The 22,822-nt window shown below is 34.2% G+C and overlaps 3 protein-coding genes across 5 annotated transcripts in view; 2 read left to right on the forward strand and 1 right to left on the reverse strand.

Annotated features, from left to right (window-relative positions):
* Positions 1–21,815, forward strand: part of LOC134857025 (uncharacterized) — a 33,366-nt gene extending 11,551 nt beyond the window's left edge. Inside the window, exons 1-5 of one of the 3 annotated variants that reach the window (XM_063873355.1) lie at positions 5,073–5,101; positions 9,353–9,496; positions 10,401–10,536; positions 15,632–15,905; positions 21,475–21,815. In XM_063873355.1, coding sequence (XP_063729425.1) covers positions 9,460–9,496; positions 10,401–10,536; positions 15,632–15,905; positions 21,475–21,720 — 693 coding nt within the window. In that variant the 5' untranslated portion in view covers positions 5,073–5,101; positions 9,353–9,459 and the 3' untranslated portion in view covers positions 21,721–21,815. Of the gene's footprint in view, positions 1–5,072; positions 5,102–9,238; positions 9,497–10,400; positions 10,537–15,631; positions 15,906–21,474 lie in introns of those variants that run through there. The other 2 variants (XM_063873354.1, XM_063873356.1) reach the window with 2 other exon arrangements.
* Positions 1–22,822, reverse strand: part of LOC134848889 (pre-mRNA-splicing factor 38A-like) — a 273,870-nt gene that overhangs the window by 185,549 nt on the left and 65,499 nt on the right. The window lies entirely within an intron of this gene.
* Positions 1–22,822, forward strand: part of LOC134848838 (lipase maturation factor 2-like) — a 181,307-nt gene that overhangs the window by 55,077 nt on the left and 103,408 nt on the right. The window lies entirely within an intron of this gene.

Here is a 22,822-nt window from a genome sequence, read left to right on the forward strand (position 1 = left end):
TCTACTGAACAAAAACAATAGTAATATAATAAGTAGTAGCCCTGTTTTTAGGAGTGATCTCGTGGTCTGGGGATACTGAGACCCAGCCATGAGCTCACTATTTCTGCATGTAATTAAGTTAATTTGAGTGTTTTGACCGAAGCCGAAAGCAGTAACGTTTTGTCGACCCGATGTTAGAAAAGACCACCGAAAAGTACTGGCTTGGTAGAGACGGTGAAAAGCATGCAAAGTTACAGAATGTTACAGTTTTTTTTCGGATCAAAACGGACACGGGGAAGGGAATTACCATGCCCTTGGACTTCGGGGAATAAAATTAAGAATGACCAAAAATGGAAATTTTTCAAGTATCATGGAAGTTAAATTCCCGGTTATGTGAGAACTACCCAATTCATGGGAAAGAGAAAAAGTTAGGAAGAACTAAAATAAAATCATGCAAGGGGTCATTTGTCAAATACGATTGGGAGCTGATTTTGTAGTTGAACCCAATGTTTGCTCAGTATGTCCTGATTAACTAAGTGCCACCCCGATGTTTAATTAAAGCTGACTTAATGGTTGATTCAGCTGATAAGTCCTGAATGGCAGCTAGTTAAGTGAATGTTAGTAGGGATAGGGAACGATACGCCTCTGACCGAACCGAAAGTAAATAAAGATAACGATACGCGATTAAGGGACAACCACCGAACTGAGGGAACAATTGGGCTGTAAGAGCGAACGGTTGGTTCTCAGTTAGTTAGAGAACCAGAGTGAGACTTATAGAATTCAGACGGGACCTGAGAGTGACTCGTGAACTTTTAAAAGTGAGTCCTCGACGCGAGATTTTTTAGTGAAGCTTTGTGAAGCAAGTTGAAGAGTTGTTTAGAATTGTTTGTAAAGTGAACTGCAAAAGGCAGTTTCCTGGAACTAATCGCAGATTAAATTCATTGATACTTAATAAATTGTATTCAGGCCACTTAGCGGCCCTTATACTCAGCAATTTACATATTTATTTCTGGATTCAATTACTATCCAGTTTCTTGCGATTCTTTCCGAGGAAAAGAACAGTCGAGAGCAATTGAGTAAAGGGGACGCAACCCAGTGTAGTACATCGATCGACCACCAAATTCAACCTTTCAACCGAAGGGATTGTCATCAAATACCGGATCACAGCTCACCCCTTGCTGGTATTTAGGTATTTAGGGAAGGGACTCAGCGGACAATATAGAAGGGATATATTGGGTCTAAACAGTCAAACTCCCCAAGACGACACTGGAAGACATCTTTTGCGACGAATGCAGACATAGAAAATGGGAGCATATCGTCGAAGTATATTAGGCTCAGGGACATCCACTCCTCAGGAGTTTGACCCCCTATCGATCTAAGGGACTATTCTGGACCATTTTGAGACGTCCAATTTTGGCTGACGTACCCTAATATGTTTTGTAAAGGCGCCTTTGACGCCAATATTTACTAATTTTGCGGGGAAGCGCGCGCCGAAAAAAAGCATTTATTCTGGTGAAAAATTTCCCAAATGTGTTGAAAATAGTTTTTTGGCCTGTTTTTCTCTAAATTTTGCCTAGAATACTAACGAGTTGAAGTTTTCAGACCGATCGTATAGAAATCAAGTAAGTGCATATTTTGCTAATTTTTCATAAGTGACAACCAAATCATCGAATGATTTGATCTAGACATAGTTGTTGATTTATCGACAGTCTTTTCTAATCCAAATTTTTATTTGCATGGAGTTGTGTTAATAAGAGTGCGGTGGTTGCTTTTTGTAAATTTTAAACTGGTTAACAAAAAATTTAAGGAATCTTTTTGTATAGAATACTAACGAGTTGAACTTTCCAAAGCGTTGGTTAAATCTTCTTTATCTCTATCTCTGTTTCTCGCGTGCTTCTCTTAGTTTCCGTTGTAACTGCCCTATGATCACTGAATTGTCTCGAAGCCCTGTCTCAATGGCTTGCTTTGACTTCATTTTGCTCTGTTGAATATCTGCCAGGTCACTATTTCTTTTTGATTTATTTCTTTTGGTTGTCTATTTTTTGCGTGACTTTATCTGTCACCAGCTCCTAGCAAAGTCTCTCAAAAAATCTTTCATTCTCCACTTCTGACGCGTATTTTGGCAGCTGGGTTGGCAGCAAAACCTGGTATAGTCAACATTCGATTTGAGAGCGGTAAATTAGTATATCATTACGAGGCCAGGAAATGGGGTTGTATGTTCTTATATGGTTTTTAAAAGAAAAGTTCAACTCGGTCAATGGTAGAAAGGAAGGGTTGTTCGCATGGCCCCAGTCTTATTTAATTTAAATTTCGATGCCAAAAACAATAGATACCTACATGTTTTCCTAAGTGATACTAAGGATACTAAGTGTTTCTACATGTGTCTGTAAGTGATACTAAGGATATTAAGTGTTTTTTCACTGCTTGGTTGCAAATAGAAATACTAACGAAGTCTGTTAAGCTACAAGATGCAAATTTGTAGGACCACAGTCTTAGAAAAAAATTCAAATTATGTGTCGCTTTTTCCGCATGGTGAGAAAATGATCTGAACGAAAAAAGAACATTGGCATATTTGACAGTCAGAGTAAAAAGGCCATTCGGAAAACAGTTTTTGAAGAAATTTGATTAGAATAATGAAGAAGAAAAAAATTATGTTTATAAAAATTATAAAAAAAATCAAAACAAGAAATTTTCAGAAGTTTCAAATTTTTTTTTTACAAAATTGCGCTAAAAATTCCGAAAACTATTTATATTTGAGTATAGCTAAGTTTTCACGGCATAAAGTAAACTTAAATAAGCTTTTGTAAGCCTACATGCTCATATCATGTTAGTTCGACATAAGACCAAAAATCAAAAACTTCAAACCGGTTTTTCTGGACACTGAACTTTTTTTGATATATTGTTAGGTCGCTCAGATCTCGATTGAAAGGGCTTTAATATGATATATCACTCGACCCATTCCGATAACTATTTGTTGTACTTGATTTTGCGGGAAAACAAAAAGAAAAAAATTAAAACACACTCCAATACAAAGTTTCTCCCCATTTTTCAATTTGTCGGAACAATGTAACTAAAAACTAAAAAAAACTCAATTTTAAAAGTTTATCTAAATGCAGTTCGTACAGCAACTGACCCAGTCAGCATTTCAGGACTTGTAAAACATTGCGGCTACCTCAAAAACAATGTCGGATGAAAAAAGCGTTGGTTTCGACTACAAGCTCCTTGAGGCAGTTTGGAATGACACAACCAGTACGACTCTTGAGCCCGATGGACCGATGCAAGACTTGAGCTATATAGTTCTGATTCCTTCTATTTTATGCACTATGGGTTGTTTGAGTCAAGTGGTGGTAATTCTCATCGCTAGAGGGCTGCAAGGAGACTTCTCGGCTAAGACCTTTCTTCAAGGAGTCTTTTCCAGCACCCTAAATCCCATCTGCGATATTTGAATTAATCGACGGTGGCCAAAAGAGTAAAACTACAAGAGCATGTGTATTCACATGGAGTCCTTTCGAAGCCTCAATTTTAACATTTCTAGCATTACTACATTTTTTTTTCAACCGTGTAGTAAAACAAAAAATAATTTTGTTGGGATGGGGACTATAATAGAAAAATACCATTTTTAAAAGATTTTTTTGCTGACAGCACTTAACGAAAATGTTTTTTGCTCAGCATAAATTTTGATCTTGTTCTTGTGGGTAAAGCAAGACGTACTTTTTAATCAGGGACAGAAAGTCAATTTTACGTAAGCGTGCGGCGACAACTCGTCTAAAGCGACAGTTTGCATTTGGTCAAAAGTGACTGAGAACTCCATCCGGACAATATTTTGGACCAGTCTACATATCAAACTATGCATGCAACAGTAGAGTGAGCGGAAAATATTGATATATCCGTACTAGACCTCTCTTGCCAATTGTAAGAGCGGCGAGTTGAAGCTGAGCAAGCAGTGGTTTCTTACCACTACTTTTTTTAAAGAATCACCGCATGTTCCGAAGTGTCGCACTCGGTATATTTTCTACTTTCTTCGAGCAACGGAGCAGAAATTACAGCTCGGATGTCGAGTTTGAATTGAGCAGATGTTTCACAGTACTTTTTGCGCTCTCAAAAGCAACTGTGACCGAAAATTTTATATTCCATAATTTAAAATTGAAATTTGAATTCGACGCAAACAAGACTGCTCAAATTGGGCGACGCTCTGAATGTTTTGACTGCAAATTGAAGAATATTACGAAAAAATATAGTTTTGAAAAAAAAGGATTTTTTTTTCTAATTTATTCCCCACACCTAATCTCAAGTAACAATGGATATGTTGTGATTTTTTGATTCAAATTGTTTGCCTGAACTCATTTTGAAACAGTTTCTGAGGCCTCTTACCTTACGCCGCTCCGGATGTAAGAAAATTTGGATGTAAGAAAAATGATAAAAAATGTTTTTCTCTGATTATCTAGTCTTTTGGCTTTCAATTTTGCAGCAAAATATGACCTAACTAAATACATTTAAGATCGTAAGCAAGCTGAAATACTTCATTAATCTGAAGTTACGTCCACAGAAGCGATATACTTTTGCGCTATTCAATAAAAAAACACTTCAGCTTTTTTTCTGCAAAACAAAAGTTTTAATCAGAGTCGGGTTATTCAATACCAGCTTATTGTTACTGCTCAAAAAATCCCCCTTTGTCAACATCCATTTTGCCGAACAACTCTGAAAATTTTGAGTTCCTATGCACTAAACTTCAGGGCTAAAAAGACGCGAATCTGTGCTAATTATATCAAAAAAAGTTTGTTTTCTGAAATTTGTCTCTCGCAAAAACTCTGGATTCACCCCTGGGATAAGTAATGGCAGATGCATAATTATCGAAAAATTTGACCACTGAATTTTTTTTTGCAATATTTCGGATAGGGCTCTCAGCAGGAGGAACATTTTGTCTAGACATGAAAGCTGAGTGTGGTTTTCCGCTTATTCGTAGTTTTTTAATTATGAACAGTATGAAGAACCTTTTGAGCTAATCTCAATACAAACCTTTTTTAAAATCATATTTGAATTTTTTAAACAAACATCGTAGAGTTAGTGATTTTAATTAACACAATCAAAACAAACCCATTATCTGCTGAATCAACTGTACCGTGTTCGTATTGAGTTTTCATTACGAGGCAAAACTGTGCTCTGGATAAGCTGACAACTAAGTGTCTGAAGTTTAGTGGTTTCCAGAGACAAGTCTGTAAACATATTCCAGAATGTAAGTGGATTCCATTTAGAACGTTTCAGTGGAATCCGCGTACAAAATATGTAACGTAAATTTTGTCGGCGCATTTTCTCTGTCGAGGAATCCGGTACAAGCGAGCATGAGCAGCGCTTACTGGGGATCGGTCTGTAAATTGATGGTATACTTGTTCTGTTTAAATCCACGGCCGCAGACGAAAGCTTGTATAAAAGTATTTTGGCAATCTCAAAGTCTAAAAAAGTCAATTTTGAATTGACGGACCAAAGTGCTACTGTTGATACAGAGATAAAGAAAACGTGGAATTTGAAATTTGGATTTGAATTTGATTGAATTTGAACTAAGCTAACTGGATCCAAATGGTAAGGTCAGCCACAGGGACGCCTTTTTTAGACTTGCGGCAGACATGAATGATCCAGATAAAGAAAAACGAAGTTCTAAAATAATTTAAACATACTTGAGATTTTTTTATTGTCGAGCGCTTGCTTCCGAGAGTCTCTGTCGCAGTTCGTTGTTGTTTATTCAAAGCAATAAATGAATCTGACTGTCACTTAGGCTGCAAAGGTTGCCTAAAACCACGGCGAAACTGGAACGTTTTTCCGAGAGCTTTCGACTTCACTGTAACTTTGGACACCGATACCAGAGCAAATTGATCTGATTCGCTTCATTGGGTTCCAAAAGTAAGTAAATTATTTCTGGTACCACAGAAAGTGGATCTGGTTTTGGAACCGCTCCATGCTGTACCACGGAAAGTTGGATCACCCTAATAGGCACTGCTGGCTCACCGATCGACAACTGGGTTCTATCCTGCGATGATTTACCATCGTTGTCTAACATTCTTGCAATTCACCTGAATCATACCGTAACCTAAAGAATTTCATTTTTGGTTTTAAACGCAATTGAGCAGAACGTATTGACCTTATTTGAAACGCAACAAGTTTTGAGCTTTAAATGGGGCTTTAAGTTTTGAGCTTTATTTGACCTTATTTGAAACGCAACAAGTTTTGAGCTTTAAATGGGAGTGAACTCAAGGATATTTTGTCAGCATTTGAGAATTGAATTAAGCAAAATACTTACGGATTGTCTGCATTTGAGATTTAACTGCATGAAACGTACTATCAACGTTTGAGACTTCAATTGAACGATTTTTTTTGCAGAACAAAATTGAAGAACAAATTGTACTATCGGAGTTCGAGATTTGAACTGCACGAAACGCAATTTTAGCAAATGAGAAATTGTAGGCAGCTTTTGGGATTTGAACTGCTTGAAACGCTCTTTCGAGATTTGAGATGTGAACTGCACAATACGTATTTCCACATTTTGAGACTTCAATTGCACAAAAATGTTTTCAGCTTTTGAGATTTGACCAAATCGAAACGCACTATCAGGTTTTGAGATTTGAACTACACAAACCGTATTTTCCGCTACTGCGAATTGATAGTCAACTTTTGAGATTCGTACTGCTTGGAACGTATTTTCACCATTTGAAATTTGATTGTCCGAATTTCAGATTTGATCTGCCTGAAAAAAAATTTCAGCATTTTAGATTTTATGGTGCGCTAGATTTTATCCCATTAACAAGATAAACTAGCTATTTGCAATAAAAAAAAATTCTCCAGCAATAAATTCAGCGCGCTCGTTTAAAATGAAATTGGAATCAATTTGAGAAACTATTACTTGGTTGAAGAGTAGGTAGGTCACTAAGCGGGGAGACCGCGCGTTTGATCCACAAAATTTGAACAAATAAAATTTCTTTCAATTTTTATGGCTTTAGAAAATTTTTTACTAGCTCAAAATAGGAGTACTAAATATAGAAATCATTTAGACATGACTTCAGCGTCATTTTATATTTTCCGTTTCCACTCCCCTCTGATTATGGGATCTTTGTTACTATTCCCCATTTTTTAAACAAAATTGGTTACTAAATAGTTAAACTGGTTAGTTTAGGAAATTTTGATCTCGGAAATTATTATTTTTTAAAGTTTAAGGAGCTTGAAAGACACGTTTTATGAAATTTTTACAACTATTTTCAATCAATTATGCAATCAAAAAATCCCAAGAAAACAATTAGTGACTCTAGTTTGCTGAAAAAACCTTTCAAAACTATTAGTAATTTTGTATTTGGCTATGAGGTCTATCATTTGAACATAAAAGCAACTTCAACCAAATTATTTAGATTTTGAAAATACGCACTAGCTGGCCGGTTTGAGTTTTTGCTGTACATTTTGGGTGAAAAAACTTCATGATTTTTTGGATGCCATTAATATTGGGCTTTTTGTACTTAGGGAAAAATAGATTTGTTGGCAGCAGACAACGAAAGTGATTTGGACTCTCTGATCAAATGCACCAAACTCAACGAGACATTTTCTCATGAGCACATGCCAATTCCACAGAAAAGCCGCCGAGGATAATAACGGAGAAATTTTTCGACAAAAAACGGCCCAGTTTTCTCAGGAATTTTTTTGTAGATTTGAATAAAGCTGCTTAACTTTTAGAACTGTGTTTAAAACTTGTTTTTTTTTAAATGTAATTTGCTTCTAGTTTATCCGCTCTGGTTTCTATCATGTTTTTTAAACCGTTTTTTATTGATGCAGTAGTAGTCTTAAAACTAAACCGGTCCGTCATTTTGTTTTTCAAACAAACCATCCGAAATCAAAAAGGAATCATCGGCATTTTTGAAACTTATAACCTGTAAATTATTTTTGCATTAACCCCGCAAACGTTTCTAGAGTCAAATTGTAAGTTCAAAGCTCTAATTGCTGATCTAATTATGTTGAAGCACTCAATTGATTAAAACTGTTCTGGTTGTTTCTTATCTTCTTATCTCTTCTAACTTGAATTTATTGCAATGAAGGTTAAATTGAAACAATTTTATCAAAATTATTTTGAATAGTTTATTGTTCCGACTTTCGATACGAAAGTAACGGAATATTTGTGCTCGGGGTGGGTTTTTTTTATCTTCAGACAAATTTCGACTTTTTAACTAGCCATTTTTGACGGATTTTTTTTATATCAGTCAAAAGTTATCGTTGTCCTGAGCTTAAATTTAAAAAGATATTTCACCTGCGACCTTTTTTCGTGAAGTTACGAGGGTTTAAAGATTGCCATTTTGACCAATTTGGGACAATTAACGCGCGATAAAATTCGCGCTATTAACGCGTAAGCGGAGATTTAATCAGTCTTATAAATCGTTCCAAATTGGTTGAACGAAGCTTATTTGCCATAATTGATGTGTTACAAGGAACGAAAACTATCTTTTTGTACTTTAGATGGCGTGTGGGGGGATGATTTTCATAAAAAATTTCAAAATTTAGAAAAAATTTTTTTCATTTTATTTTATTTCATATAATGTTTTTATGTTATTACTGCTGCTCCATAAACCTTCAAAAGCAGTCGGAACATTCAGGGCTTTGCCCTGATACGAGCAGTCTTGTTTGAAATGATTTGATGTTGTGCATTAGTGTACTTCAGTTTGTTTAGTTGGCAGGAATTGAGATTGGGGTAAGTGGGCAAATCTGTTTGTGCGTAAGTTGGGAGGAATTGAGATAATTTGTTCTTCTTCAATTGTTTCACTTGGAAAGAATTGAGATCGGGGGTAATTTGGCGAACGTTTGGGTTTAATTTGGCAGGAATTTAGATTGATCCTTTGGGAATAAGACTCAGTTTATGCCAGCACCTGAGATTGAACTCGCTGGAAAAGCTCTGGTAAAAAAAATCTTGAATATAAAGACCCAACTTTATATGTTCTTGGAGTCCGCAAATAAAACGCGGATTCCGATTAAAATTTGCCGATTCCACTTACAAGTTGCGGAATCCGCTTCAAGATTTGCTGATGCACCTTACACTTATGAATTTCACAACGGCAAAGACATACTATAAACATACTTTACTATCAACAAATTTTAAAAACAAAGTTTTAATATTTGTTTTTGGGTTCCGCAAATACTGTTGAGGATTCCGCAATTTTGCCTGCTTTTGGAGCATTTTTGAGTGGTACAATGTTTTAGCTAATTTTTTGTGGAATCCAAAACAGTAAAGAGATCAAAGAAAAGCAACAATTTTGCGGGTTCAGCATCAAATCTGACTTTGACAGGTTGCGGAATTCGCCTACAATTCTTAAATAGCACAGTTTGGCCTCGTAATGATATATGCAAACAGCTTTGTGAAAACTTCAAATTTCTCTTCTAAAAAATCTAAATTAATTTTGCACGGGAACTGGAACTTTTTCTGAAACAGCTCTCTCGGCTGCTCAATTTCTGCAACAGATGACAATTATTTACTATTCAGTCTGCAGTGCAAATGGTTAGTATTTGTTTTTGTAAGTATTCGATACAAAACAAAATGTATTTTTATAGACAACACCAAACAGATAGCAAAACGGATTTTCTTTATAACTTATAATTTAAAATTGAAATTGTAAAATGATTTTTTTGTGCGAAAATATTTATTTTTGCAACAGCAAAATATGTACACATGACTTCATTTTTTTTCTGGACCTGAGCGCATATAATCGTGGTTTTACTTGGTTTCGTTCGGCGGAATAGTGGTCTGCAGTGCTAATACATGCACCTATGGCAGGTTTCCAAGAACTCAGGTCTCAAGGAACTCAAGTCCCTGATGCAAAATTTTAATTTCGGAGATTCGAAGCCCACCTTGATCTGTGTTGTGTAGACAGAGGGTAGGAAGCATTATCCAGCCTAGAATAACCAGAAATATGCATGTAATTTTAAATCGTTAGCACAGCAGCTGCTCTTCGAAAAGCGCCGAACAGCGTAATTTCTTGCGGAACTTGTTTAATTTCGATCGGCTACAATCTAAATTGGGCGCCAGTTGTAATGTTCCGGGAGCTCCGAAAAGCTGATATAAAATGATCGGAAAAAAAACCTTTTGTTGAGCTAAATGGGTCTCTGTCATTAAACTGAAGCATATTTGTATCTAAATGAGCTCTTTGGATGTATAATTTCAAAAGACTCACATTTTTTTAATAGTGTCTGTTTGGGCTAAAATATATTTTTTCCTGGTCGTTCCAAACTTTATTTAGAAGCGTCTCTTTATCGATTCATTACGATGTTGAAAACATTTTGTTATCCAGTGTTTTCAAATGAATTACGCAAGTTTGGATGGAAAAGTTGTTTAGTTTCTTGATTTTACGTGGTTTTTTGAATTTTCCAAACTTGCCTGTGCTGAAATTTAATTACGTTCTTAGATGTGTGTCTACTGTTTGAAAATGACTTGCAATGCAAGATCTTGAACCAGATCTCGATGTGGATCTGGCTCACTCCTGATTGGATAGCAGTTCCCCTGTCTCTGGACCGTCTCAACGCAATCATGTACCCAGCCTGGTAATTGCAACTAATTTAAATAAAGTGACAATTAGCAGTTCAATAACCAATGATTGACATAATTATAAGCCTCGAAAAAAGCTGAAAACTTCTCAGCTTTAGTCGAGGCTCAAAAGATTAGGGTTTAGGTTTGCTTTTTTGAAAAAAGTAAAACACCAATCAATCTTCAGAGTATTTTTATGAGCACTTTTATTCAAGTGAAATCCTCCATTTGATCTACCGTTAATGTGACTATTGATTTAACGAATTTACTGAGCAACGCCTTAAATTTCTGAAATAATTCTGACCTTGAGACAGTGAATTAGAGATTGCGCTTTTTCGGAGCTCATTGTTCCGACTTTCGATACGAAAGTAACGGAATATTTGTGCTCGGGGTGGGTTTTTTTTCTTCAGACAAATTTCGACTTTTTAACTAGCCATTTTTGACGGAATTTTTTTTATATCATTCAAAAGGTATTGTTGTCCTGAGCTTAAATTTGAAAAGATATTTCACCTGTGATCATTTTTCGTAAAGTTATGAGGGTTTAAAGGTTGCCGTTTTGGCCATTTTGACCAATTTGGGACAATTAACGCGCGATATAATTCGAGCTATTAACGCGTAAGCGGAGATTTAATCTGTCTTAGAAATCGTTCCAAATTGGTTGAACGAAGCTTGTTTGCCATAATTGATTTGTTACAAGAAACGAAATCTATCCTTTTGTACTTTAAATGGCGTGTGGGGGGATGATTTTTATTTAAAAACTTTCAAATTTTAGAAAAATTTTTTTTCATTTTATTTTATTTCATTTAATTTTTTTACGTTATTACTGCTCCATAAACCTTAAAAGGCAGTCGGAACATTCAGGGCTTCGCCCTGATACGAGCAGTCTTGTTTTAATATAATATCAAGCACCTAACTTCAAAACAATTTTCATTCAGCAGCGATCTGACAAGCGATTTTTTAATACAAAAGAACCCATAAAGCGCGGACAAAAAGACAAACGCGAAACTTCAACGAACTATTTCTAATAGGTTTGAGCTTGAAGGTCGGAACTATTTCAAAATTTAAGACGTTGTCCGATAAAATTTGCTGAAAGTTAAATAATCGTCGTCGTTAGTAGTTAATTTAGTTTTTTTTACATATAAATTTGTGGAATATAATCATCTCTTTCATTGACAGGAATTTAACTGAAAAATTACTCCATCAGCGATGGATCAAAAGTTAATCGACGGACGGCGGATTTTCCATAAATTATTCAAAATTTTGTCAATTTTTGTTAGTTCGACCGAATTAATTTTCCAAGTTCTCTCGAATTATTCTTACCAAGTTAACTATTTCGCCAAAAATTACTGAGCTGAAAGCAAAAATTTTAGATAACGTTTGTTCCAAAAAACATTTAATTGCTTGCCTCTGAATAAATTTTAAAGAATGGGAGGGATATTCCTAGCATTCCGCTTCCAACTTCGAGAAATGGAACGAAAATTATAAAACAACATTTTCTTGCATTTTCCCTAACTTTCGTTTCTTGTAGCGGTTTTATGACAAATTATCCTCTACCTTTTTATGTAAAAGTTGTCCAAAAATTTCTTAAAATTTGAGATTTAGGAAAATGAAAACCTGAATTTGCCTGTCTGAAGTAAATTTTACTATACTGGACAATGTTAAGAGCATATTCGGGTTTTTACTCTCTAAAAACATTGCCATAATTCTTTCAAAATTATATATTCTTGCAATATCCGGAATGTTCAAATCCGTAGCTTCTAGATGATTTTACTTACCGTCGTTTAGAAATTGAACTATGATTTGCAGGAGCTCCAAAAATAAGCATACGGCCCTGCCCACTCGAGCTGAGTTCCCATCAAAAATTAACGGTGAAAAAAAACGGTGATCACCATAAGGGTTTTAGCGCTAAGTTTTTACCCAAAAAGACCACAGAAAAGTGCAAAATTTCTAACTTTGAAATAATGATGAGCTAACATTTTTTTTTTCGTTTTGGCAATGTTCTGTAGTAAAAAAGCAAAATTTCAGACCAAAAATTTTTATTTGAGTTATAAATGTCCAGTGCATTCTAAATTTTTAGAGTTTTCAAAAAATGTTCTGAAAAAATCAAAGAAGTTTCGTGATTGCAACTAAGTCAACAATCAAAAACTAATTATGCGAATAACTTATAGTCATCAGACTGAAATTCAAGTTTTAAAAAATAACAAGACTGCTCGTATCATGGCGAAGCCCTGAATGTTCCGACTGCCTTTTTAAGGTTTATGGAGCAGCAGTAATAACATAAAAAAGTTAAATGAAATAAAATAAAATGAAAATCATGCCCCCATAAAATCATCCCCCCACACGCCATATAAAGTACAAGAAGATAGATTTCGTTCCTTGTAACAAATCAATTATGGCAAATAAGCTTCGTTCAACCAATTTGGAACGATTTATAAGACGGATTAAATCTCCGCTTAAGCGTTAATAGCGCGAGATATATCGCGCGTTAATTGTCCCAAATTGGTCAAAATGGCAATGTTTAAACCCTCATAACTTTACGAAAAATGACCACAGGTGAAATATTTTTTCAAATTTAAGCTCAGAACAACAATACCTTGCGAATGATATAAAAAAAATTCCGTCAAAAATTGCTAGTTAAAAAGTCGAAATTTGTCTGAAGAAAAAAACCCACCCCGAGCACAAATATTCCGTTACTTTCGTATCAAAAGTCGGAACAAAAATCAAGTTATTCATGGTCAACAGTTTGAAACCAACTTTAAGTAAACCATCAAAGCAATTTATCTCAACAATTAAAGCACATTTAAATGAAAGAAGTTAGATGCTATTAAATTGCGATGAAGAGTTTTATAATTATAAAAGAGTCCAAAAGCGACATTTTGTAAGCAAACAGTTTCAATTTTTTTCTTGGTTTTCAGTTTCCAAGCAGTTTTAGGCAATCAATTGTTACAGATTGAAATCCAGTTAGTAACGTTATCTACCAAATGCTTCATTCTATTAGCCATTATATTTGCTTGGTTGTCTTAATTGATTTTAAACTGATAGTCATTAAGAGTTTTCGAAGTTTGTTTTCGGCAATATCTTCCGACCTTGTTGTTCCGACTTTCGATAAGAAAGTAACAGAATAACTGTGCTCGGGGTGGGTTTTTTTTTCTTCAGACAAATTTCGACTTTTTAACTAGCCTTTTTTGACGGAATTTTTTTAATAATTTGAAAGCTGCTGTTGTCCTGAGCTCAAATTTGAAAAGATATTTCACCTTTGATCATTTTTTTTAAGTTATGGGGGTTTAAAGATTGCCGTTTTGGCCAATTTGGGACAATTAACGCGCGATATATTTCGCGCTATTAACGCGTAAGCGGAGATTTAATCCGTCTTAAAATCGTTCCAAATTGGTTGAAAGAAGCTTATTTGCCATAATTGATTTGTTAAAAGGAGCTAAATTTATCTTTTTGTACTTTATATGGCGCGTGGGGGGATGATTTTCATAAAAAATTTCAAATTTTAGAAAAAAAAATTTCATTTCATTTTACTACATTTAATTTTTTGACGTTATTACTGCTCCACAAAACCGTAAAAGGCAGTCGGAACATTCAGGGCTTCTTGTTCTTTCTGAATCCTTTTCTGTGATGTCAGCGTCTTGCAAATTCAATTTCCTCATTGTTAAAAACAAATCTTCATAGTAAAAACTCCAAAAAGTCATTCAATCACGAATCAAAGCAAAAAAAATAACTTGAACCTAATCAGTCTCTAATTTACTCGGCCCTTTGATACACAGTGGGACTTAAAGGTAACGTGGCCCATACTACACAAGTAAAAATATTAAAAAACACTTTTTTTCTTAATGTTACTGATAAATTGATCATCGCTAATTCGTAAACGTTTTTCGATAGATGATCAATAATTTATTTATCTATGAAACAGCAAACAATTATCCATAAAAATTGTTTAGCAATTACTCACGGTTAGCGGTTATCAAATTGGTTAGGTTAGCCTTTCAACTCGGACCCACCTTTCCTCCCTAAATCCAGATCGTTTTTCGTTAACTTTCTTCTAAATGTCAAACCATTCTGACGTTTTTAAAATACTGTTAATGCTGCTTTTGAAATCAAAAACATTTTCTTGATTTCATGAGGGTACAGAACGCAAGTGCAGAACTTGCAGTTTTAAAAACCATTGCAGCAGAAGTTGCTTCTTAGGGAGGCTACCTGCTTTGCAGTTAGCGCTTTTTTCCTATAAGCAGTTTTTTTTGGTTTTAATAATTGGTTTTAATTGGTTGAATTTAAATGGTTGGCAGTTGGCATGAAAACCAAATAGGTTTAGAATGCAGAGCTGATTTAAATTATCCAGCCGAAACTCATAAAATTTTGGACTTAACAGCGCGGTTTTTTATTGTGTTGATTTTAGGAGAAAAATTATGAAGACAAAGTTGCTTCGATTTGTTGCAAGATTAAAATAGTGTAATTGGATTTGCGAAATTCGAGCCCAAATTTCTACCTCAAAGTTGGATCATTTTAGGCTTTTTTAATCAATCAAAAATTACGCTAAGTTATGGATTTGATTTTCGAGTAACAAAACTAAATCGAAGTCAGCCTTTTGCGTAGCCCAACAATTTTTAAAAGTGTATTATCTTCAAAAAATGGTAAAAAATGTTTTCAAACAAAACATGGAAAAAAATCTTTTATAGGGTTTTATAAACTATCAATGATACTGTTTGGCTATGAAAGAAAAATGAATTATAGATTGCACAATTTTTGGAAATTGTATTCTTTTTAAATTTGTTTGGCTACGCAAGGTGCTAACTTTGGTTTAGTTTTGTCAGTAATTGACCCAGTAGTTTTAGCGTATTTGTAATTGCCTAAAAAGGCCTAAATTGATCCAATTTTGGGGCTTAAATTGTGGGCCCGAGTTGCAGAAAGTAAATTTTGCGTCACAGTAATATTGATGTATGGCACCAGATATTTTATTAATAGTTCGACTCTAAAAAGATTCGTCATCATCAGGCTTCCTATCTATTTTTAAAAAATTTTCTTCTCCGCACCCCACGTGGTAACAATTTACTTTAAAAACGTTTGTGCAGAATATCGGATTATGATTCGAAGGACGTGTTTTCGCAGGTACAAACAAAACTGCACCACCAAGACTGCGTGGATCGTGATTGCACCAGTGATTGGGCTGATTGGCGTCAGCCTAATTCCAATGTCGCTTTTAACGGTCAGAATCGACGATGGAACAACGCTCTACTGTGCGAGTGAAAATGGAGTTGTTGAACGCATCATGAGCCTGGTCGGGTTGCCAGCAATTTTGACAATCTCACTGGCAACATTGGTGCTCTTGTACCTCATTCACAATCGAAGCAAGAACTCAAACAATTCCGCTTCCGAAAAAGAGGTTAAAATTTGAATTAGTTTCACTAAAGCTCGAAAAAAAATTGGCTCATGATGAAAATATAGAAACAAACATAACTTTTTTGTCTATAATGGGAAGTTCTAATCCATTGTTATACCCAGAATCAGGGGCGGATCCAGGATTTTCTCGAGGGGGCGGATTTTTAAAAAATGTTGACCTTTTTTTTAGGTCAACCAAATTGATTTTGCGAGCTCTCCTAAAGCACTAAAAAGAAGCTTTTTTGGCCAAGTTTTCTGCGCCGGAGGCAAATTTTTGAAAAAACAGGTCAAAAAACCCGTTTTTGGGTAATTTTTGGAAAATTTTGCCAAAAAAATTGCGTTTTTTGGCGCGCGCTTCCCCTCAAAGTTAGTCTATATTGGCGCCCAAGGCGCCTTTAGAAAAATTTTAGGGTCCATCGGCCGAATTTGGGTTTCTTAAAAAGTACCAACAACAGTTTTCTGAACCAAAGTTTAAATAGTTTTGCCTACTACAGTTTTTGCCCTTTTTATAAGTTAAATAGTACTAATGTTATAGATTTTAGCAACCAGCAGTGAAAAAATTGTTTAAAAAGTGGTAATTATTAGGAAAAAGTAAGATTTTGGACAAACTTTGTCTAAATTTTTGATACATTAAAAGATCGATTACATGCTTTTGCTCATTGATTATGATTTTGCCGAAACAGTATACTGTGTGTCTTAATCAATAACCCTAATCAAAACAAACTAAAACTGGTTTAGCTGCTCAAATTTTCTACAGATTATATCAACAGCGGATTTGGGGGTAGGGGGCGGACGCTCCCTTCTCAGGGATTGGACCTCCTGCCGACCCAAAGGGATATCTTGAAATATTACAAAGGGGGACCCTTTGAAATTTTTTAAGATATCCATGGTCGGCTGGTGGAACCTGATTTATCTCTAAAGGCGGCAAGCACGCGACGAAAAAGCGCGATTTTTAGGCCAAAATTTTCCAAAAAATGTCTAAAAACGGCTTTTTATGGCCTGTTTTTTTTTTCAAAAATCTTGCCTGTGGCGCAGAAAATTTGGTCAAATTAGGGATTTTATAGTGATATGTGAAGCTCAGAAAATCAAATTAACCGATCTAAATAAAAGGTCGACAAAACGTCAAGAAAAATATTGTAAAACCGCCCCCTTGAGAAAATCCTAGAATTAGATACAGATTGTAAACAGATAACAGAGAAATTTTATGCAGGTTAAATGTAAATTAGCTCAAATCAAATACAAATTCCCTGCAAAATATAAAAAAAGAAAGCACCCAGTTGAACAGTTGAAAAAAAACGATTTATCTGTTTAGAATCAATTATTGATGGCAAAATAGTTGTAGTTAATTGGTTCAATACTCACGTTTGTACTTCTACAAACACTTTATAATCAATTTTCATCCATTTTGTCCTTGCAAAGTATGACTTTTTTAAAAACAAACCTTTATTAGAGAAAGCATAACATTTTATAAACGTTTTTTTTATCCGATTCATAAGATAATTTGATGCTTGTTCCGATCATTGATATTGCGGAGGAACTTTGTCTTCGGAATTATTTTAGTTCTTTCACTTTTCTGTTTTTTTTTGTTTTCCACGCAAAATTAGGTACCACAAACAATCATCTGAATGTGTCGAATGATATATCATATTTAGTGGCGTGCACAAAATTTTTTGTAGGGTCGGAAACTTTCGAAAAAAAGTTCAAATGTTTGCAGAACTTATTTCAGGTCGACGAATTTGATTTTCCGAGCTCTCCGAAAATACTATGAAGACCTTATTTGGTCAAAAACTTTCTGTACTACTGGTAAATTGTTGTAAAAAACAAGCTAAAACTGACAGTTTGAGCCTTCTTAAAATTATGTGACCTAAAATTGCTTTTGTCAGCACGCGTTCCTTCCTCAAACGTAGTTATATTGGCGCCTAAAGAGCTATAAGAAAAATTTTGATGTTGGTCAATGAAAAATGGATCTCGTAAAACAATGCAAAAGCTGGAAGGGGGACTCTTCAGAAAAATTTGGCAGCCAAAAATGACGGGGAAGTTCGCCCGACCTCTCTCCCTGAATTGAAAAATGCGAAGGATTTTTGTATTTTGTATTTTAGTTTTTTTTTCTTTTTTTTTCAACGCCAAATTAGGTACTCCAAAATCAACTGAAATGGTCAAATTATTTAACATAAAAAAAATCCATTCAGCCGTAATTCGAACGATGTTTAAAAAATTTTGAAAAATTCTTTCATTGTTGAGAAAGATCTGTCTGAAATTTTTGATTTTGGTCGTATTTTAAGCAGGCTTATTTATGCTTATTTATGCTTAATTTGAGCAATTAAAACTTTTTTTTAACTCGAGTTAAGTTATTTTTTGGAGTTTATTTACGCCCATCTGGAACCTTCAATCCTTCAAAAAATTTCTTTCAAAAGTCAAAACATTTCTAAGAAAAAGTTTGAAAATTTTTTTGAATTTGTTTTTGATTTTTCAAAAAATTTTGTGAATTTTCAAGAATTTTCTAGTTCCTTTCTAGAAATATAAATTATACATACATATATATATATATATATATATATATATATATATATATATAATGTCGGAAAATAATTTTTTGCAAAAAAAAATGTTCAGAAAGGGGGTCAGTCTTCTAATAGGTTTCAGCCGATTTCTTTTTGTAAGAATCTTTATAGATCAGATTGATTCCTTTTTTTCACATTTGCATTTCCCAGCTCATCCCCTTTGATTTTTTCTTAAAATTCAAAATATGATTGTATATTTGAAATGACTTTTCGTGTTATAAAGTGGGTTAAAACGTGTCAGCGTGAACAGGTGAACAGTTTCATACAACATTTCTTGCATGCAAAATGCTGAGTTAACAATTTTCCTTTAACTGGATTAACCTAAATTATATAGAGTATTAGCTCTTTTCCACTCGCCCAGCTTTCAAAAAAATTCGATTTTTAGAAAATTTTTACGTGCAGTCATGGCTAAATGTATGGTATGAGCAACTAATCTGTTCACAGTTGTTAGGTTGTTCACCATGTCAAATTTTTATCGGAATGGAATGAATTATATATCATATTAAAGCCCTTTCAGTCGTAATTTGAACGATGTTAAAAAAAATGAAAAATTTCTTTCAATGTAGAGAAATATCTGACTGAAATTTTTGGTTTTTGGTCAAACTTCGAGAAAGTCTGATGAGCCAGCAGGCTTAGAATCGCTTATTTATGCTAAATTCAATCAACTAAAACCAAATTCTACTCAAGTAAAGTTAATTTTGGAGATTTTTTGCGCCAATTTGTTAATCAAAAACCTTCAAAAAATTTCTTTCAATGACGGGGAAGTTCGCCCCGACCTCTCTCCCTGAATTGAAAAATGCGAAGGATTTTTGTATTTTGTATTTTAGTTTTTTTTTCTTTTTTTTTCAACGCCAAATTAGGTACTCCAAAATCAACTGAAATGGTCAAATTATTTAACATAAAAAAAATCCATTCAGCCGTAATTCGAACGATGTTTAAAAAATTTTGAAAAATTCTTTCATTGTTGAGAAAGATCTGTCTGAAATTTTTGATTTTGGTCGTATTTTAAGCAGGCTTATTTATGCTTATTTATGCTTAATTTGAGCAATTAAAACTTTTTTTTAACTCGAGTTAAGTTATTTTTTGGAGTTTATTTACGCCCATCTGGAACCTTCAATCCTTCAAAAAATTTCTTTCAAAAGTCAAAACATTTCTAAGAAAAAGTTTGAAAATTTTTTTGAATTTGTTTTTGATTTTTCAAAAAATTTTGTGAATTTTCAAGAATTTTCTAGTTCCTTTCTAGAAATATAAATTATACATACATATATATATATATATATATATATATATATATATATATATAATGTCGGAAAATAATTTTTTGCAAAAAAAATGTTCAGAAAGGGGGTCAGTCTTCTAATAGGTTTCAGCCGATTTCTTTTTGTAAGAATCTTTATAGATCAGATTGATTCCTTTTTTTCACATTTGCATTTCCCAGCTCATCCCCTTTGATTTTTTCTTAAAATTCAAAATATGATTGTATATTTGAAATGACTTTTCGTGTTATAAAGTGGGTTAAAACGTGTCAGCGTGAACAGGTGAACAGTTTCATACAACATTTCTTGCATGCAAAATGCTGAGTTAACAATTTTCCTTTAACTGGATTAACCTAAATTATATAGAGTATTAGCTCTTTTCCACTCGCCCAGCTTTCAAAAAAATTCGATTTTTAGAAAATTTTTACGTGCAGTCATGGCTAAATGTATGGTATGAGCAACTAATCTGTTCACAGTTGTTAGGTTGTTCACCATGTCAAATTTTTATCGGAATGGAATGAATTATATATCATATTAAAGCCCTTTCAGTCGTAATTTGAACGATGTTAAAAAAATGAAAAATTTCTTTCAATGTAGAGAAATATCTGACTGAAATTTTTGGTTTTTGGTCAAACTTCGAGAAAGTCTGATGAGCCAGCAGGCTTAGAATCGCTTATTTATGCTAAATTCAATCAACTAAAACCAAATTCTACTCAAGTAAAGTTAATTTTGGAGATTTTTTGCGCCAATTTGTTAATCAAAAACCTTCAAAAAATTTCTTTCAAAATTTAAAAAATTTGTTTCAAGAACTTTTATCGGCTTACTAGTCATTTTTTTTTCTGTTTTTTGATTTATTTATTTAATTTTGAGTGTCGATTATGCTTTAATTTCAGTTTTTAATTCTAGAAAGAACTTTTTTTTTTTTATAAACCTTTTGCACAGTAACCGGCAATCCTTGTTATTTTAGCAAAATGCTGGGAAAAAGAAATAATTTTCACATTTGAATTCGGCACGCAAATTGGAAATCTCAAGCAGTTTAAGGTATAATCGTGTCGGAAATCAATCTTTTGAAAGCAAAGGTGTTCTGAAATAGGTCAATCTTCTAATACGTTTTAGCAGGTTTCTTTTTTTGTGAGTCTACATAGATGAGATTTTCCAGCTCAACCCCTTCGATTTTTTCCCCGAAATTCAATCTGTGAATGTCTTTTCAAAATGGTTTTTGATGTTATATACTGGGTTAAAATGTGTCAGCGTGAACAGGTGAACAATTTTTTACAACATTTCTTACATCCAAAATGATGTCGCAGCAATTGTCCAATAACGGAATCAAACTAAATTGAATAAATTATTGGCTCTTTTTCACTCCCCCATATTTTGAAATTTTGATTTTTAAAGTTGTTTTCCGTGCAATTATGGCTAAATGTATGGTATAAAGTATGATATTTATTTTGACAAATTTTACTTCGATTTTAGATATAATGACCACTTCGAAATAGTTGACAGGAACTTTGCCTCGGATACGGGAAAAGAAGATGCTAAATGATGAAGTGTAATATCTTTTATAGCCTTTCGACAAACTATAAAGATATTTTAAGAAATGTTTATCTCAATTGTTATTTTTCAGAAAACGCGAGAAATAAATTGACATAAACAGACATGTTGTTTGAAGTTTTGTCTTCGAATCCTATCTAATCATGTTCCAGCTAGTCATGACATAAATTTTTGGGTAAGGATTAATGACTAGTCAATGTTTTAGCTAATCATGGCTCTTACTGGCACTTCGGCCATGTACGCAGTTTTCGGATCCGTTTCATACTGCATCGTGTTCTACGCTTTCTGGCTACTGGAAGAGAACACTGTGAACGATCTCCTTATCTACCAGGCAATCGGGCAGCTGGTCAACACTCTGGGCATCATTTTAAGAAGTCCCATCCTTCTCCTCATGCAGCCAATGCGAAACGCTTTCAAACGCGGATGGAAAAACGTCACTTTCCAAAAATGAACAGCTGCTATCAACTCAAACATTAGCCAACGGAATTCGAAAAGGAATAACCGATCAATTTGAAATAAGATCGAATGAGGCTCCAAAAAGTTTCCTCAGTGCAGAGAAAAAAGTTAAATCTCGCCTTGATTTTTTGAAGAAAAAAAGAAGAAAAAATGAATCCTCTTGTAAGCGTCATATCAATCCTTTGCAATTTAAAAAAGTTTCCCCGACGTCTTTGTCTTTATCTGCCGCTTAGTGAGATTGAGAAAGCATGTGTTTTCCTCTGCATCCACTGTTCGTTGCATAACCTGTTTTACGCTGTAGTCAGTGACCATGCACGGTTGCTAAGAAGAGCAAAACAGGTTTTGTTAATCAGTTTCCATCCATACCAAAAAATGGTAGGTGACCTCTCCAATATTAAAGCCAGTTATCTGAGTGTTAAGACTTCAGCTATCATTTCTGTCATGCAAAACTTTCGAAACTAGTCGGAGGTGTTGAGTTATATCCTTTTGGGTATACTCATAGAGTAATTTCAGATAAGGTACACCGTCTGCTCGTCACGCTATCTTATTTTCGGCCGGATAGATTCGTGCAAGTTCTTAGTCTAATACCAATCTTAATCTTCCTGTAAAATCTCCTAATCTCAATAGATCTAGTGTACACCAGTTCATGCGAGTTAGTTCCAGAATGAGAACAACTGTATTCTAAGTTTAATTCAAATTATTCTGGTGTTGAAACTACAAGTAGTTTCAACACTTACAAATAAGTGGGTTCTTAGTTTGATGGAGTAAGATTGTTCAGTATTCAATATTTTATAGAGATAAAATATCAGAATAATATCCAATAAAAAATTCTAGTTTAGATCTGGTTCCACCTATCCGGGGTTTAGAGAGTTTTAGTTTTTTCAGTGTTCTATTGAAGTGGAGGATGGATGTTGGAGGTGTTTTTCTTTTAAAAATTTCGAGCATATTCTTTTTTCTGGTTTGGAAGAAAAGTTGTTATCACAATCGTTTCGGAAGATTGTATTATGGTTTCTGATCGGTCGTGATGAGTGTTGATTTGGTTGATTTTAGAGAATAGCAATGATCCAATCACGTTCGGGAGTGGCATGTAGTTTGAC

This window comes from Symsagittifera roscoffensis, chromosome 1 (assembly GCF_963678635.1).
Source record: "Symsagittifera roscoffensis chromosome 1, txSymRosc1.1, whole genome shotgun sequence".
In the NCBI taxonomy this organism is placed as follows: domain Eukaryota; kingdom Metazoa; phylum Xenacoelomorpha; order Acoela; family Convolutidae; genus Symsagittifera; species Symsagittifera roscoffensis.